Raw genomic sequence first — 27,101 nt, forward strand, 5'->3', positions numbered from 1 at the left:
ACACAAGTTTGTCCAGGATTTACAGTCCTGTGATTTTTCTCCAGGCTTTCTGAAGCTCTTTCAAAGTTTTTCTCTTTATCACTCATTTTCAATCCAGCCCTCGTAACTGTCCAATATCAGAGGATTTTCTTTTTGTTTGTGGAGCCACTTAACTCTGGTGGGCAGGTAATACAAATAAATAATAAATAAATGAAAATACTGACAATAAATGAGTTTAAAGGAAAAAAACCCTCTGGTCTTACTTTTCTTGACAGAGTACATAATTGCAAACTTGAGCATCTTCACTGATAACTTTAGCATATTGGATAAAATAAAAATGACAAAGCTGAACTTTGGGGAGATCATCTGCAGCTGAAGGTAATGTTATTGCAATACTCAGCTTATTGCGATTTTTAACATTTTGCAATAACATCGTATCGTGAGTGAAATTCTGTGATAATATCGTATATGGTAGACATACATCTTTATAGTGTGTTATGAAGGTTTCTTGTTTTTAACAGTGTCAGCTTGAGCTCTGGGAAATCTTGGTCAGCATCTAAACTATTTTAAACTATTTTCTGGTCTTTTATTGAGGGGAAAAGGGAAATAATATGCAGTGTTTCCTTGCAGTCTTGCATTAATGGAGTAATTATTCAACCACTGACAGAACATGAATTGTAAAAACTTGAATCACCTCTTTTCAAAAGCAGGCCTTCCAACACGCGCTCATCAGTATCCAAAAATAAAAACAAACGCCGGACTAAAAGAGACAACGAAAATAAACAGTGGGGGCTCGGAGGCGGGCAGGAGGTTCTAAAGGGCTGTCAGTAGCTGCATGCAGGATTTGTACGACTCTGTCACTAATGCACGATGTTTCGCACGCTGATGTTTACTTCACTGAGAGAAGAGTGCAGGCTGAAATGGTGTAAAATCAGTGTGGAGTCAGGCTGCAGATGTCTGCTCTGATGACCTAAGGAGAGGCATTCGAGCTGAAGCTGATTTTATTTATTCCCTGCGTGTGTTTCAAGACGTCGTTTAAAAGCCTTCCATTGTGTGCGTGTTTTGGGGCCGGCGAGGTCTGGCTGCCGTCGAACCATGTGAGTCACATGGCAACAATGCGATTCTCTGTCCTCTCCCCTCAGCACCGCTTCTCCTCAGAAATGAGGCTGGAATCAATAAGGTGTTTGCAGCCAGTGACCCACATTTACTGCTCTCAGATGATGAGAGGTTATCGGTAAACGAGGGATTCAAGAAATTCCTCCAGTCCTCACCGTGCTCGTGACGGATGTCGTGAACGCCTGGGTGGATTTTGTTTTCTCAGCCCGTGTTAAAGGCAGCTGTGTTCTGTATTGCAGATGTGATGGACCAGCAGAGGGCTCTGCATTCAGGTTGCCTGGTCTCAGGGGTCCGTACGCCTCCCGTTCGCCGCAACAGCAAGCTGGCCAGTCTGGGACGCATCTTCAAGCCCTGGAAGTGGAGGAAAAAGAAAAACGAGAAGCTGAAGCCCACAGGAGGTGAGTGTGACGCCGTGCACTTCCACGGGTGGCGTTAAACGCTGAAAGCCATAACATGCAAATAGTCCCACGCGCTCTCATTTCCTTATGCAGTCTGAGGACCGGTTTGATTAATGTTTGTGTTCGTGTAGCGGTGGAGAAGAAGGCAGCTGTACGGCAGAAGAGAGATGACCTCGTCAGGAGGAACCCCGGGGAGACCGAGACAGGTGCAGAACCACAGATGAACACACGTTAGCGCACTAGCACACATATGACTCCAGGCTTTGCACGGTTCACTTGCTCAGCCGCATGAGGCCTAAACTGCCACGCAGACTCATTCCTGTCGCCTCTGTGTGCTATGTGCAGAGTCAGATCTTGCTTGTGGGGGTAACAGTGAGGACCTGGACACCCCCCCTCACTCTGACGGTGAGGACAGAGACGAGGAGCCGGTGGCACCGCTGGCCAACACTAATGAAGACCTGGGCAGTGATTTAGAAAGCTCAACAGGTACAGCGATGTAGGCTCAGGCTTTGTGTTCACCTTGTTGCTAGCACTATTTTCTTTTTATACATATCCTGTAACTGCCTCACAAAAATGCTGCTTTATTGCATCAGTTGTGCAAAACTGCTAAACATATTTGTCACATCTCTAAGAAACTTTAGGAAAACTGTTTTTAGCATCTTTTAGCTCATTGTTTTGATTTTATAGCTCATCTGTTTTTTACTGGATAGTCTCACATATGTAAATTCATCACAGCAAACAACAGACCCACACCACGCTGGGGGACACAGGGAAGCATTTATCGTGTAAAGATGGGAATTTCCCAAAACAGTTGGTTTATAACAAATATAAAAAATACAGGAGAGTAAATAAAGGTCACGACTTGACCAAAAGTATGGCTCTTAGCGCTTAGCTAATACTGGCCCGCCAGTATCTCAGCCAGCTATATTTGCCATTATTTTGGTATATATATTAAAATTAAATAGAAATTCAAAAGAAAGGAAGAGATGAAAAACATTTCAAATATGTTATAAAAGTTTCTGCAACTTCCTTGTTGACATGTGTTCACAAAACAAAGAAAACAACCACCTGATGCGAGTCAGAGTATAAACAAATAATCCATGACTTGTTGTAACAGTGCAACAATTATTTTAAGGGCTCATAAATAACAACACACAACAAATGTCAGAAATCTGTTTGTTTTTCACGTGTCTGAAAGAAAATGTAAAAACATCCGCCAATGTTTAAATCGCCAAATATGGATACAGACTCTTCCTTACTTTAGTTTCTATTTTCATCACCTGATTTAAAATAAGTGATATTGATTATAAAATGGGTTTTCCGAGTGCAGTTGCGCTATGTCTCTGATTGTCCACTAGGTGGAGCCAAAGGCTTCAGAAACTCACTAAACCTTTCGGCTTACCTTCGCTGTGTGCTTTCAGTACAAGATGTGACTGAAGTGGCAAAGACAGCAGGTGATCAGAGTCAGAGTGAAGATGGAGAAGATGAAAGCACCTCAATCAGTGACCCCAGCGAAGAGCAGATGCAGGGCAAAGCCGAGGGTATCGAGGGGAAGCAGGAGGCGGCGGCGACCAAGCCTCAGAGACGAGCCAGCACCCCTCCTCCACCCAGCCTGCCTGTCAAACTGCTCACCAGGCTGGGCAGCTTAGAAGGTGCGTCCAGCAGGACTCACACTGATGTAAAACCAGCGTTCGGTATCTGACTCGATGTGTTTCGCTTCTCCAGGTGCTCCTCCAGTGCCGGTGAAGAAGTCCCCTGCCACCTTACCCAGGAACTTCACTCTGCCCAAAGACCCTCATGGCTCTCTGTTGAGAGGCAGGATCTCCACACCCACCGGGTCCCCTCACCTCGGGGCGCTGCACCCACAGCTGCCCCCCAGCTGCATCATTGAGGAGCTGCACCGCGCCCTGGCTACCAAACACAGACAGGACAGGTCAGGCTTGATGTGCAGCATTTCCACCACGTCTCTGTTTGTGTAGTTGCCAAAGAACACAAACAGCATTTTGGTCAGTGAATGGATTTGCATTAGTCCTGTTAGACAGAAACTCCCACGACAAAAATGTAACCAATGTGGAGCCAAAAAAAAGACCACAGGCGTCGTGTAAAAAGAGGAAGTATTTCTAAATATATTTCATGTATGGATTTTAAAGACCTGTTTTAAATGATGACCCCTTCAGAACAGAATCCAACTTATAATCAGCTTAATCTCACCAGCAACATATTGGGACAGTTTCTTTTTAACAAGGAGCAGCCACGTCTGACCCCCTCTGACCTTCAGGGGCAGCTGTGCTGTGTGAGGATATGCTTCACGCTCGTCCTTCAGGACATAGTGGAAGGGTTGGAGTCATATGTGAGCGTTACTCACAGACTGGAGCTGCAGGCCAGCAGGCTGTTGATTAGATTTAAAGAAGCAGCCTTCTGTTTGAGTTTGCCTCCCGTTAATGCTGACCCAGACAGTGTGTGCACGTGGACAAAGATGCTAATCTTCAAGTGCTAAAAATGAATGAAATGAGGATAAAATATGAACTTTTTTTGTATTCTAGTGCAGAAACCAACAAAATGTGAACAAGTGTTTAAAAAAAATGAATGAATGGACTAGAGATGGCACGATACCACTTTTTTATGTCCGATACTGATACCGATATCATAAATTTGGATATCTGCCGATACCGATATGAATCCGATATAGTGTTTTTTTAATCAACAAAACTGTTTTTTAAATATCTTGCTGCATTTTGTATAAGTTCATACTCAAGTTTAAAACAACAACTACACTAAAGCTATTCTGTTATACCTGTATGCAAAAAAAAATATTTCATAGTTCAGCAATACTGATCAATCTAATAAACTTAAACCTACACCATCCTCCCTATTCTGGTATTTTAAAGAGTGCTTAGCGTAAATATTAAGCAACCTAACTAACAGGGTTCCAACTCCCAGCAACAACACAAATAAATAAATAAAAAATAGGGAACCACCCCTCACGCTCCACCTCATGATGCTTAATCGACGTAATCAACCTTAATTTGATGCAGTGTGAAAAAAAAAATGCACAGAAATCAATTATTTTTCAAGAAATATTAAATAGATTCAACATCTTTCTTCAACAAAATTGCAGACTGCACAGATGGTACCTTCCCAAAGGAAAAAGTACTATAGCTTACTAGGGTATATATATTAGACTTAATAGTCACTATATACAGTAATTGACTTCTATTCATTTTGCATCAAATTAAAACTTTGGGTGTCAGATAATTATTTATTAAAAGCTCGACATTTTAAATGAGAATAAGAAAGAAAAGTATGTCTTTGTGCCCCCTTTTCCCTGTTAATGCCCTATCGGCCCCCCTGGCTAAACTTTGCTAGATCCGCCCCTGCACAGTTACCAGCATCAGCTACGTAGAAAAAGATCCTGGAGTAGAAAGTAATATTAAATACATTCTAACAACAGCTGATCAAGCTTAAACGTGCTGCTGTTGTTCAGCCGCTGGTTTCCTCTTTCTGGTGCAAAGTGGGCCAAAAGCAAACAAGAGACACGGACTCGCGACAAAAAAGCCGATCAGCTGATCATTAAGCAGTTTCATGATCGAAGTAGCAGCAGGAGAGGCAGTCGTTTGTTAAGCTTAACGCAGGAATGCTTTACAAACATTCAGAGATGGACTTACACACTTGCTTTACTTCTCTCGGGGATAACTTTGTCGGAGATGAAATGCCGGGTTGCTAGCGAAGCTCCACATGCTATCCAGACCACCGACAGGTCCCGCATGCCACAGCCGCTCTATCACGTGATGCATACTGCTCCGACGTGCTAACGTTCTGAGGTGAGTTACGGTGTGTTGCAAGTTTTGTGAGGTGCTTTCGTGATATTTAATGGATCGGATTACATTTTTTATTTTTCTCCGATATCCGATCCAGTAATTTAGGTCAGTATCGGACCGATACCGATACGTAATATCGGATCGGTCCATCTCTAGAATGGACGATTGATTGTGTTTAGTTTTCTCTAGATTTGCTTTGATGTTGGAGCTTGAACAAGGACGTGCAAGTAAATGCTTCACAGACCTATAGTATTATTGGTATTTTGAGTGTTGTTGTTGTTTTTTTTTTTTTAGATCTGTAAACCTGTTAGTGAAGCAGAAAACAACAGAGAGGGATTCCCGGTGTATTCAAAGCTTTTCATCTCTTATTTTGCCTTTGGAACCCAAACTGAAGCTTTATGCAGTTTAACGACTGTTTAGTGCTCTGTTTTATAGTTTACAGTCAGCTCATGAAGATAAATCAGTCTGTTGTTCCAGTGTCTTGGTCACAGAATTGTTACATTGTGATGCTTTAGTTGTGCGATTTCTGCCTGGGCTGCAGACACAACCTGAACTCTTTAATCACTTCAGTGACTGCTGCTCGACCACGTTCGGTGGTAAACTAACATTTCAGCTGCTCTCTGAAAGATGAGCCGTGCAGCATCTCAGTCGCTCAAACACAACAATCCACCACAGCTGTAACTGACAGACATTTCGTGACATGTGACCTCAGTTTTCAGATGAAGGAGGCGCGCTCGTCTCCGAAACGCCGTCCGGAGGGCCGCCTGTCTCGCACGTCCAGCACAGAGAAGGACCCGGCCGGAGAGTCCGAGAGCAAGAAGGAGTCTGACGAGAACAAGGAGAACTGGCGTCTGGATGAATACTTGAGCGACCAGGACAGCTGGAACGAGTCTGTGATCTCCGGTATGTGTGCCGACAGCCGACTTGTGGTATGATGTTTGCTTTACTGTTATCGCCCACGTTCTGTACAGAGCCCAAATCTGGGCACCCTGACAGTGGATAATGAAGCTGCATAATCTGTGGTGATGTTTGTTTATACTCGCAGCCTGACGGGGAGATTTACATGGATGATGAATGGCATACTTGCTGGTGTTAAGTTTCAGAGCCTGTCAACATCTGCTCTGGTGGCCTAATTCTTAGCTGTTCATTTGGGTCAGTGGTGCTCGGACTCCTGCCGTTAGCATGTCTGCGACTCTGGGGGAAAAAATGTTAAAAGGGTGAACTGTGGAGCTCACTGGAGACTTAAATAGCACTGCCACAAAGGTTTACTCTTACCCAGAAAGGGTTAGTCGCAGAGATCGTGATGCTAATGTGTGGTGAAGGAGATGCTAACAGGATGAAAGCAGGAAAAAAAACAATGAATCAAAGGGAGTCACAGCTCAGATTTAAGAATGGTAGCAGTGCATCTTTGCACAAATCAGATATTTTTGGATACTATGAATGCCTTTAATGGCCTCTTTTGTCAAGCAGAAACATGTGGTGTTAAAACTTAGAGCCCAAAAACGGCAGTTCTTTCAGTGGACGAGCGAGGCTCGGTAATAATTTGAATATTTTTGATGCCTAAAGTTGGGTTTAGTTGACACTCCTCCGCATCAAAAGGAGCCAGTTGAGGCCCAGGATGCCTTCTGGGCATCTTGGCTGGCTTGGGAACATCTTGGTGTCCCCTCAGAAGTGTTGGAGGAGGTGGTCAGGGGAGAGGGGAGGTCCGCTGCCCTTGCGACCTGGAATGGCAGAAAATATGCGGATGCTGGGATGGGCATTTGCTTTTACCAATGATTCCAGACACAAACTCTGCCTCATGAATGTTTGTGTCAGGAAGGGCATCCACCACAAAATCTGTGCCAAATCAAACATATGGATCCATCTGCTGTGGTGACCTCAGCCAAGTTCTAACATTAGTCTAAGTAATTGGCAGGTATCCGTGTTTGTGCACAGCAGGCATGTCACAGTTGATACTTTCATCTTTTATATGCAGTCTGTGTTCTTTTAAATTGAACATAAACTCAAAATATTTAAAACATGAAAGGTTTGATGGAGACGAGCACTCAGTCAAGGTGTGACATCTGATCTGCTCAGTCCGATCAGTTTTCCTGGTAAAGACAAAAATACCAGCTAATTTCCCAGGAAACAACTACAGCACTGGGCATCTGTGAAGGGAGGGAATTTTATGGAAATACTTCAACATGCTTCAGTCTGCAAGAGACGTGCAAGCCTGGGTGAAGATTTTCTGTATTTTTTTAATCAAGCCAACTCAGCAAACATGAAATCAAAGCTTCACACTGGCTTAAAAAAACCCGTTAATACCCCGGAGCAGACCCGAACTTAATCCCGAGTTTGTGGAAGGTGTTTTATGTAAGAGAACGAGGGTTCAGACCTGTCCACTCAGACTCGGGCTCTAATCAAATGTGTAGCTGTTGCGAGGAATGTGTGAAAGTTCACAGGCTAATTCTTAGATGATTAGAATCAGTTTAGCAGGTTAAGCTGGAAAACTATGTGCAGCAGCTAGAAAGCCACTGTACAGCCACTGTACAGCCACTGACGTTAACTTGTGTTCGACGACGACAGGGACCCTCCCACGCAGAATGAAGAAGGAGCTGCTGGCTGTGAAGCTTCGGAACAGGCCCAGCAAGCAGGAGCTGGAGGACCGCAACATCTTCCCCGTCCGCAGCGATCAGGAGCGGCAAGAAATCCGCCAACAGATAGAGATGAAGCTGGCCAAGTGAGTCGCTGTGTGTGGAGCCAGACCAGCATCCCACCCCTGTCTGACCCCCACCCCCTCATCGTGCTCTGTCTCATGTATGTCCGTTTCATCTCTCATCATCGCTGTTGACTGCACTTTGCCTGCTTGTCTATTTCCCATATGTAAATAATAATTATAATGATTATAATAATATGAATGATAGATGTCCTTGAATGCAACACAGAGGCTTTTAATGCACATTCAGTTTGTGCCCTCAAACTGAGATGTGTAAATCTCTGCACAGTGTAACAAGTACAGCAGAACATTGTTTTTACACACAGCACTTTAATCACATCCGATGCGGTAAATGAGACAGAAACCATTTACAGACAAGCAGATGCACTTCCTATGACTGTGCACAGAAAGTTCACCAAGAGGGCAGATGGCCGTCAATGAAAGGAGGGAATGGAGCTAAAATATTTATTTATACCTGCTCCAAGACAAAAAGCAAACATCAACTTGGTTTTTGCAAATATTTCATTGAATGCAATATTTCCATTTATCAGAGTTGAAGTAAACAACATTAATGTTACATTGCTGTTATCACATAATTACTAGAATCCTGCTAATATATGCTCGATTGTTTGAAACAGAAACGTGTATAAAAGAAGCATCAGGCTGAGGTGGCTGTTGTCAGGCAGATCCTGCTAGAAGTTCTCTGCTCACAAATACTGTAACTACCTGTGTCAAAACTGAGCCTTTTCTATATGGAGCTTAATGAAAAGTTCCAGACATCCCAGGAATGTTAATTTTGTGGGTTACAGTTCAGCCCCTTGTGAAACTTTCCAGGAAAGGTCGTTTTCCCTCTTATTTCTGAAATACACCGGGTATCTCTGACGTAGCTTCACTCTGTCCTTTACACGTTTTCCCATCACAGCCAGAGAATTTTAAAAGCAGGACATATAATCCAGAAGGAGACTTTTATTATGAAAATCATCCCATGTGTGTTTATCAGAGCATGTCAGTGAAACGTTCACTGAGATTCGCTGCTGCCGGTGAGAACAGTTGGTGACAGTGAGCCTAGATTGTGTTTAAAAGATGGATTTAGCCACTGTGATGTCACCCTTTATATATTTATTTATTCATTCATTCAAATTTCATTCAAATGTAGCCCTTTGGCTGCTGCCATGTTGTTTTTTTCTGGCCCAGAAATAACCGTATTTGTGCAAGAGGTTGGAGTGCTGAGTTATCAGCTTGATTAGCATTTTTCAACCCCAGTATTTGCTGCTGGAACCAGGCAGTGACCAAACACACTACAAGTCAACCTAACGCTTTTATTTTCAGGTGTCTACAGCAGGGGTCTAATCTAATCTAGTACTAAACTTTCACGTCATGTTTTAGTGATTACCAGTTTTCTTGAATATTTTTTTTTATTATGCAAAATATAAAACATCTCTCCCCTTTAAACACCCCTAAGAAGCCATCATCGTCATACAAGCGCCATCACTCTTAATAAACCTAAAAATTAAAAATAGGCCATGATACTTGATTGAACATGACGTCGAATGTGTTTGTTGCCACTTGTCTCCTAAAACAATGAATCTGAGCTAAATGGCAGTGGGATCTAGAATTTTATGAGTCCTTTCCCAAAATTCCTGCACCTCCCTACATGTGCCTTCTCCTCATTTTATACATCTGTGATGATCTTGGATCACTTTGACATAGATCACGTCAAGTGTACCAGCCATCCACATCATACAGATACAGTCGCCTAAAGAAATGGTGTAATGCCTCCATAACCATGCTCACAACAGCTACGTTCACACTGCAGGTCTTAATGCTCAATCCCGATTTTTTTTTTGATCAAATACGATTTTTTTTTTTGTCTGCTCGTTCACTCTACAAATAAAATGTGACAGCAAACGCGCTCTAGTGTGAACCCTCAAAGCGGCCAGCATGCGCAAAAGAAGACGTCACACACAACGCGCTCTGTTTAGACCCAGAGCAAACAGTATTGTTTGACTGATGGCCCTTAATATAAAGACTTGTTTCGGACTTTACGTTTCCCAATTTTGCTTTAAGTTATAAAGTTATTTTGTTCTTTACATATGGCCTAATAATGATCCTTATTGCTGTTTTAGAGGAGCGGTGCTTCAAAGGATAGCTACAGATTTCTGTCACAATCTGCAGATTATACAGTACAAATAAAATGTTCACATTCCTCCAACGTTGTCTTCCCAACAGTTTCACTGGATGGCCAACAAGTGTTCACGATGTCTTCTCCGGCGCTGATAATTGGCGTCTGTCTTGTGTCAGTGACGTAAAAGACGGAGACAGCAGTCGCTTTCTAAAACATCAGATATGTATCGGATTCAGTACCACATACGAAAGTGACCCAGATCGGATTTGAAAATATGGGATTTGTGCTGTTCACACTGTCAAACCATGATCAGATATGGGTCGCAGAGGGTCAAAAAAGTTGGATTTGATGCGCTTTCGCCTGCAGTGTGAACGTAGCCTAAGTTGCTCTGTTGCGTGTAGTTCCATGTAAATAGTGCAGTCGAGTCCTACCTTTATAAAGCTCATTCATTTTTGTTGTAATGCACACCTGTGTGAATTTTACGCAGTGGAAATGTATTATGTATTATGCAGGTTTGAGAAAAGAAGGAGACACCTTTCAATGAGTGTATATGTGAGCAGGCAGAATGAATGCTAGGTTATTTGAGAGTTTCTGTGCTAACGTGGGTTTTGGTTCTTATAGCGCTTTTCTAATGAGTATTGAGCACCAAGTGATTTTTGCTACAAGCCTCATTCACCCAGTTATAGACCCGCATTCATACAAGCAGTTTTTTCCTATACCTAAGCAAACACTAACTGGTGGATGCATCGGGGTTCAGTAGAAATCGATCGACCAACCTTCTCCTTGATAGGACTTCCTCCTGACCCAGAGCCACCCCAGCTGTTTTCCACATCAGCTGTGTGTAGATTGTAAACATAGCGATTGTTGTTGCTCACCTTTGCTTGGATGTGCTTTTCTGGAATGTGGAACAGGATTTTCTGAAAGGCAGAGCAGAAAGGCCACGCAGATCATAATAGTATTTGTCATCTTATGTAAAAGGCAATAGGCTGTTACTACGGTGACTTTAATAGGATTATAGTGACTATAAAATTAGATTTTCTTTTGTGTGTGTGAATAACACAGCGACAGGGTGTTCTGGTATGCTTCTGCAGCGTCAGAATTGAGAAAGAAAGTTCATATTTCTCCGAGTCCCCAAAATAAATGAGTTCTTTGGAACACTTTCATACCACGGTGAGATCAAGTGTGGGCGTTGGACAGTAACACAGGCTCTCTCCACAGTGAGCGACTCCGACTTTGAGGACTCACACAGAGTCGATGCTGATTTTAGAGCTGTTTGCACTTTTCTCTCAGAGGACTATTAACACATTGAGTTGTTTTTCATACCTTTGTTGATACGGGCAGCTGTGATAATAGCCTGTTAGCAAAGTGTTCACACCTCACTTGTGCTTCCGAGGCTGCTAAGTGCTGTAATTCGACGTTGACCCGCTTTCAGCGAGCTGAAATAGAAGCTATTGTTCTCAGAGAGTGACAAACAAGTGCAAGTTTCTAATTAGCTTCTCCAAATGCATCGCTACGGCTCTCAGCTCTGAAGACTGAATTACAGTAAACGTGTTTTCTCAGCTGAACAGCTTCAAATCATGTTGCAGTGCAGAATGCTGTGACATTTTCTTCAGTGATAGCTTATTATATGTGCATATGAAAGCCTCTAAATAATGCAATAGTTAATAAAGCACCTGCGTTATACTGTAATGCTGTTTGCTTTTGTTGAACAGGCTCCTTTAAGAGCAGTCTACTGCTGTAATCAGTCAGTTTGTAGTAACCGTGGGTCGGACCACTGCGTGTGATGTGCAATATGCATTGTGATGATGATGATGATGATGCAGAGGATCCTGCTGCTTTACAGGTCCTCTCAGCTCTATGGAGAGTTTTAGCTTCTTTGAGCTTTTTGTTTTGATTTTATTCATATTTCTCAGCAGAACAAAGAAACTGCTGAAAGGAGGCTTTAATTGTACTTCAGATAAATGCCTCTGCTGTTCTGTGTTTGCTGTGTTTCATAACGAAGTTGTTGTATGTTCCTCTATGAGATGATCGGGAATCTTTGTGGTTGCAGTTTCGCTTGATTTGTAATGCTACAATCCAACAAATTTCTCTTAAAAGCACTTGTTTACTTTACTGAATGTAACACTGTGCTGTTATAGACTGACTATAAGGGCTGCTCAGTTCCCATGCCACATTCTTGGCTTTCTATGAGAAAGACTAAGACTAAATCACTGGAGGTTCATCTGTGGAGGATATGAGAGACACTGTGGTGATTCTCACTGTGGAGTCTGCCCGTGAACCAAACCACAGACAATAAATGGGAAGTTAAGCGGCGGATACCAATGTGACTCTAGTGTGTCTAAAGTGTTGTTGGAACTATTTTTTACCAGAGTCAGGTGGTTTCCGTCATTGGGTCTTTCATGTTCACACAGACGTTTTTTTTTATCTTAGGTTAGATAAGATCACCATTGATTAAAATGTTGAATAAGCAATAAAATGTTGTTTGTCATACATGAGGGGCATTTCAAGTCTTATACAATAAAGATGCTTTCTAAATATGAATACTTCATACTTTAAACCAGTGTTTCCCAACTGGTGTGCCGCGGCCCACAGGTGTGCCGTGAGAAATGATCAGTTATCTGGTTCCACCTGATTAGTACTTGAGCGATCGGCTTGAGTAACGCGCAGAACAATTACATACCTGCTCTAATTGATTGGGTTGCAAACTGCCAGTTTAACAGAAGTCCTGGAGAAAATTCGGACCCAGATGAAGGCCCTAGCATGAGTAGTGGTCAGAAGAAAGCAAAAGAGGTATAACTGGGGACAAACGAGCCTGGTGTGCGGGAACATGCCGTGTGACTTTTCTAATGTGAAATATGTGCAGTGGCTCTAAAAGGTTGGGAAACACGGGTGTAAAGTATGATCTGGATGTGTTGCATTATATCCTATTGTATAATAATATGTGTTTAGGGGCTTAAAGGTGGTCTGTTGGATTGACGTCTGGTGACTGTGGAGGGTATTTGAGTACAGAGAACTCGCTGTCGTGTCAGGAGATGGCTGCACTGTGGTGCTAAAGGGATGGATGGCAACAATACTGTGTGAGCGTAATGTGGAGAAGATTTCCTCTACGCCATTACGCCATCACCAACCATGAACCATTGATACAGGAAAGGTTGGATCCATCCTGCCATGTTGTTTGTGCCAAGTTCTGACCCTGCCGTCTGAATGTTTCTCTAGAAATGGTCATTAGACTAACAGTCAAGAGGCTTTGGCAACTGAAACGTCACATGGAGTCAGTGAACTCCCTTGATGTCCTGGATGTAATTTCCTTCCGTATCCAAACACATCACAGGTCAGAGCAGTTAATGAGAGAGATGAAGAGTCTGAGCTGAGAGAGAGGTGCTTTCCATTCCCGTCTCCCCACACTGAGACGGGAAACAAGGCGCTGAGTGTTTGATGAAGCCTAATTAATTTACAGCTAAGCCTTTTGCTCCCCGCTTTGTAACTTTGTAACTGTGAGAGATGAGTAAAGCAGGGAGACATTCAGACAGCTCTCATGAGCTCCTTTGAACCAGGCATCATGCTTTTTAATGTGCCTTTTTCCTGCGCTTTCACCAGAGGCATTTCACAGCTGCGTGCTAGTCTGGATAGGCACCGTTCCTATGCCTGCATGCAGTATACGCGAAATTATCACAAATCCAAACTAGTTCCAAGCACGCCTCCTTCCATGTGCACAGACACATTTCAGCAAGTAACTGCAAAATAGAAAAAAAAAAAAGGCTTCGTGGGTTTTTTCCCTAAACTTACTTATCTTTATTCTGCAGGGGGCAGTGCAGTGAGACCCAGCTTGACCCCAAGCAACACTTGTATAAAGTCAACTCCTGATCACTCTTGCATAATGAAAACAGAAAGCGATCAATTGTGTGTCATAAGTGCACAGTGTAACAGTGGGGCTCTGGGTATGAACAGTGTGTGCACTGTGTTAGGTAAGGACAGAGGTCAGCTGCTCTGTTGTGAGCCAAGGTTCCTGCTGATAAAACCCAGTTCACTGTGTGCTACATTACTGCAGCGATTAGTTTTGTGACTGCAGCTCTATACAGTATATAAGCCTCCACATACACCAAAGGTACTAATTATGTTTCTGAAACAAGCAGCAACCTGTGGCCAAGTTCAGTTCATCCAAAAGTGAGTCGGTTCCATAGACTGTCCTGTTAAAATGCTTCTCTTTATCGTAGGAATAATTTCTCCTTATAGGTACATTTTATTGTAACTAACCTGTTGTACTTGTATTAGGACTTAAGTTACACACGACTGTGGAGTGGGGAAATTTATGCCGGAGTGGTGTCTGAAACCCCAAACTGTGACCCACATCTGAACCCTCGAAGTGTAACTACACCTCAGTCGACGCCGCACGCGTCTGCTGTGATTCGCCTGTTCAGCGCCCTCGATACTTTTTCACCACCTTTTTTAAATTTATCAGTATAACAATCATCCTCTCAGCATAAGGAATAATAATCGATAAAATGTCAATATGAGCACCTTGAGGCAACTGTTGTTGTGATTTGTGATGTAAATAAAGTTGAATTGAATTGAAAGGAATCACAAATGTAACAGTCGGAATAGATGTGAGGGAATGTACGAAAGACCGGGGAAAAACCTCCCAGCATTTTATTAATTTCTGTCATGGCTGGCATAGCTATAAACACTCAGAGCGGCCACATACTAATTAACACATAATTAACCGGCAGTGCCTTAAATGACATCAGCCACTTGTGTAGGTTACATCAGCAGGATCTACAAAGCTTCCCTGCAGAAGTCCAAGTCAGGCCTTAATAGAAGCATACCCAAGATAGCTGAAACCCTCATCTAGCTCAGCTAGTTCTGGCTGAGCAAAACTAACAAGTTGATGACCATGAAAATAAAATTGCACCTTTAATTTGCAATGTGCAAAAACCAGTGGGTGACGTCACAATTGGCTACATCAATCTTTTATATACAGTTTATGATTCAAATGAGACATTGAGCCAAAAGCAGGCATAGTAAAGTACATCGTGTCATTTTAAACAAAGAGCCAGCTGGGTGTAAAGCCTTCTTTTTCAGATGTGCAAAAGTTATCTGCGGGTAAAAATCTGCAGTTGAATTATACTGACATGAAGATCAGAGAGCTGGCTGTGACCTCAAAACAGATCATCCATGAAAAAAAGAGTCAAAGCGCAGGAAGTGCACGCATCGAGAAGAAAGGGGAAGCCACTGGTGTACTTGAAAAATAAATAGAGCACAAGACGATGACAGAAAAATCCTTTGAGCTGTGAAGACGGACACCAAAACGGCGACTTCGCTGCCAGTCTGTAGAGCTGTTGTGGTATGTGTCACAGTTCACAGGTTTTAGAAGACTTAAGCAGCAAAATTTCAGAAAATATCAAAAGATGTACAGCTCGAGATCGAGCAGAGAGAGTCCAACTCACAAAGTGGAATTTGCCGAATATTAGAGGAAAGCTTTATGTGGGTGCCGCCATCCAGACTCCATAAAATTTACATGTTATTTTGCTGCTTTTGGGACTAGCTGAGCCTAACGGCAGCATTCAGAGACGTACTCATGTGTTGTGTCTGCTTATGTACTTAGGATTTCTCTGATCTCAGTGGCTGACCTCTGATTTACAGACAGACAGACAGTGATTTAACACATACCAATGCAACCTCAGCTTTTATCAGTGACAAACCTGGAAGGTCTTACACAACTGCAGTAACAAACAGCCAATAAAGGCAGCTGCTTTATGGTAAAAAGAGAAGCACTTTCCCCAAAGGTGATACTGCTTGCTTAAGCAGTGTCATACTCATGGTCGAGTGCGCTCTGCTTGCCCGTCTGCCTGCAGAGAGCTCTGTTGGCCGATGGAGGCAGTGTAGAAAGTGTTCCAGCCAGTCTGTGGGCCACGCTCAGTTGTGCTGTTGTTCTGTCATCCAGCCTCACAGGAGAGCGAAGTTATAACATTCAACTAGCTAAAGTGAGACTTGGGTGTTAAAAACAGTGGAAGCACTGTCTGCACCCTGGCTGAAATGTCCCTTTATGTATTGATTGAGGTAATCTTCAATTCCAGATGGACTGTAACAAGTGTCCCATCCAAGCCATTAAGTGCCTGCAGAGTTTTGCTGTGTTTGCAGGCTTTCTCACAGGTGCTGCCTCGCTCAGCTCTGACCCAGACTGGCTGGTCAACAAGACTCATCTACATGAACTGAGTCAGGGCTGCGGACAGCTGAGGCGTGCCATTGTTTAGATTAACAGAACCGTATGTTTGTCTGCGAGCGTCTCCGTCCCGCTGACCACGGGCTTCTGGCACAGGACGTGATGAGTCTCTCCCTCCCAACAGCGGTAAACAAACGCTGATTCGGCCTCTCCCGTGCCTGCTCTTGAAACACCCATCCTGCACCGGTGATTTTGTCCGCGATGAGTGAATCACACTTAATGTGTCGCATTGAGTGAGTCGTGCTGAATCAAACAGAGCTGTGTTTGTGGAGGTGGCTGAGCACTGCGTGTCCTGGTTAAAGCTGTGAAGGGCCTTGGGAGGCACAGCTGTTTGTGCAACATCAGGAACAGAACAGCCTTCGTTAGGGACAGAGAACAATCAGTTGTTCTCACCTTGAGTCATCTGCAGAGCAGCAGCACACATGACAGACAGCTGCACGTTGCCCTGAGCTGATCCAGTCAACATTTTAAAGTGGCTTTGTCCCGAATTTAAATGTGATTTTTAGATATTTTTTTCAAATTGTTTTTATAAAGTAGGTTTTGCTTGTGTAAAAAGGGACGTATCCTAGAAGTCAACACTGCATTTTCAGAAATGCAATACAGTACGGATGTAAGGAGTAAGGAGGTGCTGCAGAACTGCACTACACATTTTGACAGGTTTGAGAAGCAAACATTATTCAGCAATGCATAGATGAAGCCGAGGTGATAGCAATGTGCTAAGCTGTTTGCAGAGAGAATTTAATGGTTTCATCAGTATTTACAACAGAGACAGAAGTTTGAATTATCTGCAATCCTGCAGTTTTGGCATGTTTGTGGTCTAAATACTAGAGGCTCAGCCAGGACGGCAATATAGCCTTAAAACTACGTCACGATATTTCATGGAAACTTGTGATAACAGTATTTCACACGATATTAAAAATAAATCTGGAACATTTTATCATGACTGCAGTGTGCAAGCAGCAGCATTTAATAGTGCTAACAGTGAAAAATGAAACAACATAAAAGATCTTTTGATTCAACTTTTCAGTCAGCTGCATGTGACAGACTACCTGATGAACGTGACTCTTTAGAAACAAGGTTCCAGCAGCATCGTTGTAGTGTAATAGCAGGGACACAGCATTGTATCCAGTGACACTGCAAAGGTAGGACATTAGTAAAAAAAGTAGCCTAGTTAGTGTTTTCCCTGGAAATAGTTTTATTGTAACCACAGTAAAGTAACCATGAAATTCTTTTTACCTGGAACGTTGAGTCTTGGATCGAACTTTCTAACCAGTCGATTGCAGCCCTGCTTTTCTGCGGTTACGTATAGGCCACACACTATATGTCCTGATATATGACGTGAAAATGGCGAGTGCTCCAGCGAGGTTCTGTTGAGTAATTTGATTACATTTGGATCACAAATCAGTACCTCCTTATTCCTTCACAGCCTGGTTGTTCTCAACAGTTTGCTCTTTGAGGCCTGACCTCTTGTACTTAAACCACCTTCACACTGTTGAAGTTTTTCCCCTTTTTAGATCCTAATGCTTCAGTCACATGAGGGACAACAGCGATTGAAGACTGTGAAGTTTTGCAACAGTGTGCAGTTAACTTGCAGTCATGTTCCCTCGGTTGCTTCAGAGATGTTGATCAGTAGATTCAGATCAGATTCAGAGTCCAGACAAAACATCTTCAATTTAAACCTCGTAAATTCAGAAATTCCTCCTCAAATAGTGACGGAGTTTAACTGCAAAATGACTTAGGCACTCGCCAGCTTTGCTTTAATATAGGAATATATCCAGAATGCAGTCAGTTAGCAACCAGCTGAGTTGAGACCCCAGCTGCAAACAGTTGCAGACCAGTTGCACTTATTGGCGCAGACAGACTCAGATTGACTGCGATTTGTTGGCAGGCTGTGTTTACAAATGAAACTGCAAGTATTTGCAAACCTTTGCCACTCTGTCTGACAGTGACTGCCTTCAGATTGTAATTGTTTGGAGACGGGTTCCTTCTCGCCACATGAACTATGCAATCTGTTTGTGATCAAAAGTGGTCACCCAGAAGTTGGAGTTGAAGGCAGCTACTTGCTGTCAGTTATTAAATGCAATCACCAGGCAACCATTGAGGTTTTTTGCTTTCTTTTTTCATAGCTGTTCTATTTTTACTCTGGTGTGATAGAACCATAAATTGCCATTGGAGGCAGACACACTGCTCTAAGACTTGTTTGGGTTTGTGTTGTTGTTGTTGTGTGTGCTAGGAAATGTAAATGCATGATGTAGCTATAGCATTCATATCATGACACTTTGTTTATCACTTAAAGATTTCCACCCTAGTGAAGAAATTCAGAGCACTTTGGCAAAACCAGACTAATTCCTCATGCCAGATTCTTTAGGAAACACTGTTCACACTGTTATTGGGAAATATTCAGGTTGGATTAATGTGTCTAGATATCAGAAACCTATCTGTAGCCATTGCTGTGTTAACAATATACTTTTCATACTTTTAGCATTTGTCCACACACTGCTGTTCTCTGTGTCGCCCTCCTTAGGTTTTACTTGCAGCACTTTGGATTCTCCTGCTCTGATTGTGACGCCATTGCTGAATTTTTCTTGGCAACCGATGCAAAAGATGCACAAATCTGATTTGAGTAGCACGAGCATCAGGGCTGAAATGCAGTTTAATCTAACTGGAGTCACATTAAACCACCTCAAAATGTTTTTGTTTTTATAACTAAAAATTTTATAGCTGCTTTGTAAATATATACATTGGCAAATGTTGTAAGATTAAACAAATAGCAGGCTGCAGAACTTATGTCAGTAATCTAGCTTGGTGTTTGAATGTTTCCTACCAACATGCAAGTCATTACTGATATATTGTTTTCATACCAGCTTTGTAAACAGGCAGAGTGTAAAGCAGATCCAAGCAGTAGAAGTGGTGCAACTTTGAGTCACCTATCTGTGGGAGAAAACGGATAGACCCGGGGATTCCCGAAATAGTTCCTCCCACTTCACAGCTCTGTTCCTTTACACATATGCTTTTTGGAGGAATGCATTAACTACATTATGGCGGTTTCAATCCAGTTAAGAAACTCTGCATTGCTGTTAAGCATCGTAGGAGGCTCATTAAGTCACGAAACAGTGTCAGACTGACAACCCTGAATCAGGATTGTTGTCTTTAAAGACAGTCAGCACAGAATGTGTGAGAGCATTGTTGTATTTTCATGTGTGCTGTGATGCAACACATGCACTGATATTCACCGAAGCGCACAGACCATGTTGCATTGATTTGCATTACTTAAGCACGGCGCTCTGCAGCAGAATGCAGAGCAGCAGGCTGGCCCAGGATAGCAGAAGGGAACCCTCTTTCTAAATTTAGCTCTCAGTGGCGAAATGCTGCAGCGGCACCCATAATCAATGGCCTGTCTACGTCAGAGCCCAGCTTCGCTTTCCTTTAACCCGGGCCCCGCAGATAAATAGATTGTGCTTTCTCTGCTGGTCATTTCTCTCTGATCAAACTGACACCATTGCCCTCTGTGTTGTTCTATTTTTGGAGAGCAGACCACAGTTTACTGCATGACCTGCACCTCTGTCCTGTGTCCTGTGCAGGCTTTTATGCAGGCACCCTCAGCCTGTGCCCTCAGCTGAGGACATCATTGCTTACATAAATGTGACTCTGTAAACACTTCTTTTATCATACTGCTGAGATTGTGCTGCAGCCCTTCTGCAGACCGTGTAAGGTCATGAGAGGGTAGTGATCATGCATCTGATGACTTAGTAAAAAGTGCCTGAAGCGTCAGTGACCTGAATTCCCTGCGGGAGTGTTTTGCTGCTTTTAGGAGGGCGAGTTTTTACATCCATTGTTTGTTTGTGTGCACCTGTGATGTGACTGGCCCTGGAGCTGACCATGCAGGAAAAGGCAGTAATGTATATGTGCACAATAATGTTCATGGGGGATAAACAGATGGACTGCGTTCATCTGCCTAATCCAGATGTGAAAAGAGAGGGGTGGATCTCACTAAGAACCACTGCACAGATGCACAGATATGGTAGTAACTTACCCATCACAGGCTCCTACCTTCAAACCATACTCTGCTTTATTTACTCTGCGGAGCTTTGACCCGGCACCTCCAATACAATCCAGATATTAGAACCATTTTTCTTATTCATTCAATATATCGATTAGACTTGCACTTTGATTATATTGTTTGATTATGAATAAGGATGATTTACTATTAGCAAAAACATGTATTTAGCACTCTGTATCACTCTAAACGTAAAAGGCTGGAAGTTCTTTTACCCTCTGTGTGGGATCGCAGGTCTATTAATCAGAAGGTTGGTGGGTTGCCACAGCGGCATGTTTGATTTGTCACAGTTTTACACCGGATGCAACTTCAGAGGGGATTTGTGTCTCCAGCTGGAATCAATAAGAAAATGCCTTTCTGCTGCAGTGAGTTCGAACACGTCATTTACTGTGTCGAGATCCAAAGGTCAAAGAAGACAAACCACTATCTGAAACAACAGACTGACCCCATCACTGTTGGATGCTCTCGCCTTCCTGACTTCCAGGGTTCAGTGTACACGCGTACAACTAGTTAAACTATCAAGATGAGCTGACATAACAAGATTATATCAATGAACGTGACTGCTTCTTATAAAAACACTTCTTGTCTTTGCAATTCAAATTTGTGCTGAAATAATTTAGCACAGCAGTATTAACCTCCTCAGCCATGCTCGTTAGCTCAGCTAACAGGATTATTTCTGCTGTGGGGTCATCCTCAGTGAAAATGTCTGTGGAGATAAAACTCCACTCAGCACGCCTGCTCTCTTTGGGGTATTTCAAATTAAGAGTTATGCTAAAGGAAGAGGAAGGCAGAAGGAAGGAAGACACAGCAGTAGCAGTAATGGTGATGATGACAGGAGCCCACTCAGTATCTGCCTCCTTCTGCAGAGCCACAGAGAAACCAATAATTGGATATTTGTGGCACAGAGACCAATTTCTGCTGACACCACATCTCACTGTGTGAAGTAGGATGGAGTAACTAAGCACAGCTGCTGTGCAGAACTGCTATAAATAGCTCTACTGGCCACACAGCAGCTGACTGCAAGACAACAGTGTTATCATTCAGGAATCCCAGTGCTGGGAGTTTCAAGTACACCTCATTTCCACAGTGTATTTATTATCTATCTGTGATCACTTTAGTGGGCAATCATTACACTCGGACAGAGCTAGAGTCCACAAAGTAAAGAAAGACAAGCGTTCGAGTGCCAGAGCTGAGAAAGCTGGGCTTAATTTAATCATTCCACTGACATAAAAGGATTTCCTTTCAAATGATATCACCATGTGCTGCATTTGACACAATAGCAGTTTCCAGGCAACCGAGGCTGTCAGATGGCAGCAGGCTGCTCTTCCTTGCAGCTGAGAAAACTTTCAGTTTTATAATCTGTTTCAGCCGACATGAAATATTAATGATTGCTTTCCTTGGGTTTCCCCCCTCACTCCTATTCTTTTTTTTTTTCTGTCCTGCAGGCAAGAAAAAAAAAAGTTTGCTTGGTAAAAAGATTACTTTCCCAGAAGCAGAAGTGTGTGAGTCTTGAGGACTTTCACAGCAGCGGAGAGTGCAGTCGACAAAAGCAAGGCCTGCTGCTTTGTTGTGCAGTGTACGTGATGCAAAAAAAACATTTCCAGCAGTTCCAAATGTCCAAACCTCAGGAAAGAAAAATAACACGAGTATCTAATCAACGTAATAACTGCTAATAAGTGTGACCAGTCACTCTTCTTTTATCTGCTCTTATCTCGTTTGGGACTGTTTGACCTGCAAAAGATAAGATGTTTTATTCACTGGAGCAAATTTTCTGCTGAACTGTGCAGACAATGTCATCAAGTGTCCTTTGTCCTCTAGACCTGTCCTTGTTGGTGTATAGAAATCACATGATGCTATAGTTGTTTTTGTAACAAGCTGTTTCATATTTAAACAGCAAGCTGTTTTTATGTCATGACATGAATTCCTTGTTAATATTATCATAACACAGGACTGCATGTATGATAGTAGAAGTAAGGATTCAGTCGAAGCCTAAATACAGGAGGGCACCAAAGAGCTGTGTCTAACATTAGCTAGCCACATGTTATCGTTATAATAGTAGAGCAGATAAAGGTGTAGAAGCAAAATGAAGGGAGTGCAAATGTTATACCAAAAACTTTCAATTTACAAAACAGCTTCTTAAAAAAGTGAATTTGCATAGAATTCAGACTCTGCAGCAACATGTGGACGTTGGGCCAAAATGGACGTTGCATTCTTGAGTCACTCGATTGATTCAATGACTCTACGTCTCTTTGTTTGGCCGAAGTCTGTAACTTTTGGATATTGGCTACAACCTGTTATGGTGGAGTTCCAGAAATTCCTCTATGCAGGAATAACCCTGCCTGTTTCATCAGTTGTGCGTGCAGAGAATATTGTAGCAGGTGTTATGGTACCCATGCGTCCAGTCAGCACAGAGTGCTCAAGGAATTTAGACGACAAACAGCCGTATTTCTACACTGCACGGAGAAATGACAAACTAAACAAGAACCCGTGTGATCTACCAGAGGTTGGCCTGCGTGGTGAAGCACACAGAAACTCAGGGTTTCCTGATGACAATAATAATAACTTTATTTGTGTAGCAGTTTTTAAAGCACACAGTTATCAAGTGCTTCACAGTTTAGATGAAAACATACATGGAGTGTACCTTACATTTGTTTCTACGTGCATACTTCCATACATACATTAGATGTGAACTCTAGCCAGCAAATAATGTGGGAAACGTGAAGGAAACATGAACCTGTTTAAAGAAAGCACTGAGGAAGGCTGTTCTAAAATATAGATGCAACAGCCTCACGGCGTAGAACAATCCACAGACTCAGATCTGATGGCTGGAGATGAATAAGGTGTAGAATAAGATCTCAGCAGCAGCCTGGGTTCACAGCAGATGAATTTATCTTGATTGCAAGGAGTTTGATGTAATAACTGACCTCTGTAGACGCGACAGCAGGAGTAAACACAAGATCTTCATTTTTGACAGGATTGAGAATGAGGCCATTTTACGGCATTCATTTAGTAATAGCAATAAAGCATTCTCTAAGGTAGGAGAGGCTGCTAAGTGTTGTTAGGCCCAACAGACAAATAGAGCTGTGTATCCTCAGCATAGCAATGGTGGGAGATGCTTTCGAAGCTCTTAGTTCAATTCAATTTTATTTATATAGCGCCAAATCACAACAGTGGTTGCCTCAAGGCGCTTTATATTGTAAGGGCCCTCCAGTTATACAAATAATATGAATAAATACACAAGACAGCAGTAATACATAAAATGAAAAAAGCAGTGGTCCAAAGAACGACACATGAGGGACCCCATATACAAGAGGAGCAGAAGACGACATATTTATTAATATGGCTTCTGAATGTCAGTAGAGTAAAAACCGTTTGAGAGCAGCGACAGAGATGCCAACCCGGTGTTTAAGTGATGATGTATGAACTCTGCTTCTGGGTCCAAACTACTCTGCGTTTATTAAGGTTGTTGTCTTTTTAACATGTTTTAATGCTATTTCATCTGAACAAGCCCCCTAAAAAAATTAATTAATTACATTTTTTTTGTTTTGTTTTTTTTAAAGGCAGTGATCACTGTCAGTCTGTCAGCAGTAAATTAGTGACTAACCTCTTATTGTGGATGGATTATCTCAGTTGTTCTCCTGACTGAAGTTTGGTCCGTTTATAGCATCGGGAACCCTCTCGTCAACTTTTATCAGTGCTGTGGAAAATATGAAAAATTTGGAGGAGGTTGATTAGTGAATTGGCCAGTGATAATTAACACTTCCTACCATCGCTCCCATAATCAGACTACTTGACCTCTCCTCAAACTCCAGAAATCAGACCCCATTACCACATTACACCACAGTGTATGGTTTGAAAATAAAGAACCCTGGTCAACTTTACAGAGTAAAAAGCCAGCTGACCCACCCTCCTCGAGCCATCGCTTTAGTTTTGTAGTCAGCTGAGGTGTTAAAAAATGAAGCCAGTGTGTAGTTCTCGTTTTTGTGGTTTCACACGAGGGACTCTTTTCTCAGAATGTGCCCCTCCGGTTTCTATTTGTGTCTTTATAGTGAGCAGCATCACAGCCGGGCATCACTCCAGTTACAGGGCTGGAGTTGGCAGATACTGTAAAACAGTTGGGTAGACGTAAGCACCGGATGACACAGCCTGCACATATATGGCATAAAGCGAAATCCTCAAATTACATGTTGTCACCACTGTAGACCGTCCCTGTCCCACAAGCAGTAATTAACGTTATACAATGGCTTTTCCCCCCTCTAGAGTTCTAGCTGTGAGAACCCTCTCATTGAAATGCCAAAAGTCTGAAAGCCTTTGCACCCACTCTGATCACTGGTTGATTTTCTTTTCAGCCTCACGCCAAATTAGGGTTAGATCGCTGACGATCAAAGATGTAACATACAGCTATTTTTATTTGCCTGTCACCCACTGCTACAACTGCAGCCATAGAGAATAGAGTGTAGTTGTTTTGTTACAGTCTGGCCTTTGTACATGCAGTATCTAGGACTGATTGTGGTCCTCAAGTTGACCGTTAGACTGGTCAATATGCAAACAGAATCAGAAATAGATTTTTACATCTGCTATGTTGACTAATGGATATCCATTGCTAAAGAAAACCAGATAAAGAATTTTAACCATGCTTGTAGTTAAGATGTTGGTGCGCTAGTTTTTCTATCACCACTCGTCTCGATGTTCCTTTACACTTATTTCATGGCTTGCTATGGCTGTGTCAGTATTATTTTGTCTCATGGACAGTGAAAACTTGGCAAAGACATTTATATTGTCTAAACTGTGATGTTTAAAGGTTTCTTTTTAAGTTGGTTAAATGTGTTTGCCTTATTTAACTTTTCATCTAGCACCACATTCATGTCAATATTTACCTTTGTCTTTGATTGGCTGGACTTTGTTAATTTTAGCATGCTAAACTTTGCTAATTAGTGAAAAACACAGATTTGAATGTGATTTTGCAGATATCTGGTCTTAAACCAAAGTAAACATTAAACATGCTTTGTGAGCATGTTCACTTGCCGACATTAACTGCATTAACTTTTGATCACATGTGGACTTTCCAGGCTTAAGAAGGTCATGTCAGCTAGTGTATTCTTTCCTTCAACTGGTAATCACTTCAGTCACTTAGTTTAACCCTAATTTCTTTGCCCTTTTACATAACATCTACATTACACTTTACTATATATGGTCAGTTTATCTGTTGTGCCAACACCAGGTCACAGAATGCCACCAAAAAAAGCTCATGTTTCTATTGTCATGGCAGCTTCCTGCATTTACCACGAGTTGTTTATTGCAAACAGAGTACAACAATTTAAACAAGTAAAGGCTATCTGCTGACACATGTTCATATGTGTTTCGTGTCAAATCAGGATGCAACACATCCTGCAGGATGATTAGTCATTTTACAGGAAATGACAAGCTCTAAAATATCATCAAGAACACCTACAGAAGTTGTTGCGTACCTGTCACCATCAGTTTTGGTATCAACACGGAAGCTTTGCTACAAGGATCAGTTTGTCCCGTGTGAATCACAAGGCTCTTTGTTTTCATGTTTACACACCCGGGACCTGATCTGGGATAGTGAAATGATTGAGAATGAATTTAGTTTGGAAGGGTTTGGTTGATTTCATGCTGTTCTGCCTTCATTGTGAAAAGTGTATAGCCAATGTACAGTAACCTGTAGAGAGACTGAGCTATTATAAAATGGTTTCTTGCACACTGTGCTCCCAGCAGGTTGTTCAAAAGCGAGAAATCATCCTTCACTTGATCTGTGGACCTGAAGAAAAGGGCAAAGCCTTGGAGATCAACAACTGTCTAGATAAAGAATTGATTCTTGGTCTTGGAGTGTTTGAATGCCTCCCATTCATAGATCATCAATAGCACAGCAAGGCTTTGAGGAGAAAAATAACTTTACAAGCTAGTTGGTGGATGTTTGAATTATTTACTGGAGCTTTGCTCTAACGTGAATTAAGAGGTTATAGAGTTTCAGTTTGAAGTGATCTCAGTAATGGAATATACTGTTGACCAAACTAGGACCGACCTCAAAGTCGTTCATATTTGATGGACCTAGCAACAGAGAGAGAGTTATCCAGGTCAACATTTAAACACAACAGAGTCCTCCACAACCACGTTACATAAATATTGAGCTTCTGGTACAAAGAAGGTTCCTTTAGCAACAAGCCCCCACCTCCTCGGTCCCCAGGGCCATCCTGGGCTCACTCAGACTCCACATCCGAGCGTGGCACCGCTGTCCTCGGGCTCTCTCACTGAGGGGAAGGAGCGAGGGATTAGGACACACCTCAGTGGGCAGTAGCAGGCCGCCGCCTGGCCCGTGGCGCCTGACTCATCCCATTCTCCTCCACTTTTTATGGGCTGACATTCCCATCAGCCCCTGCTCTTACAGGCGGCTCATCGCTTTGACATGCTTGTGAGTTCTTCAACAAACAAGGAACTTTTACCTCTGCCCAAACAGAGTGGGCGAGCACTTGTGAAGCGCACATCGCTGCAGGAGTCTGTGACTAATAGCCCATTAGGATTTTTTGGCAAAATACAAAAACAGGCTGACTCACTCGTGCTTTTATGCAGCTTGCATTAAGTATTTGATTTTAATCCACTGCACCTAAATTTTCTAACGCAAAATACATCTGATACCCTTTCGCCTGCTGCAGCTCATATGACTTGCTCCGC

General features: G+C 42.5%; 1 protein-coding gene across 3 annotated transcripts in view; it reads left to right on the forward strand.

Moving 5' to 3' along the window:
- The window catches only part of phactr3b (phosphatase and actin regulator 3b), a 60,749-nt gene that overhangs the window by 27,699 nt on the left and 5,949 nt on the right, over window positions 1–27,101 (forward strand). For all 3 annotated transcript variants that reach the window (XM_082534549.1, XM_082534551.1, XM_082534550.1), the window contains exons 2-8: window positions 1,335–1,493; window positions 1,625–1,699; window positions 1,839–1,979; window positions 2,915–3,145; window positions 3,219–3,426; window positions 6,024–6,214; window positions 7,877–8,030. In XM_082534549.1, coding sequence (XP_082390675.1) covers window positions 1,335–1,493; window positions 1,625–1,699; window positions 1,839–1,979; window positions 2,915–3,145; window positions 3,219–3,426; window positions 6,024–6,214; window positions 7,877–8,030 — 1,159 coding nt within the window. The remainder of the gene's footprint in view (window positions 1–1,334; window positions 1,494–1,624; window positions 1,700–1,838; window positions 1,980–2,914; window positions 3,146–3,218; window positions 3,427–6,023; window positions 6,215–7,876; window positions 8,031–27,101) is intronic.

The sequence above is a fragment of the Aulonocara stuartgranti genome (genome assembly GCF_965226115.1).
Source record: "Aulonocara stuartgranti genome assembly, chromosome: 5".
NCBI lineage: Eukaryota > Metazoa > Chordata > Actinopteri > Cichliformes > Cichlidae > Aulonocara > Aulonocara stuartgranti.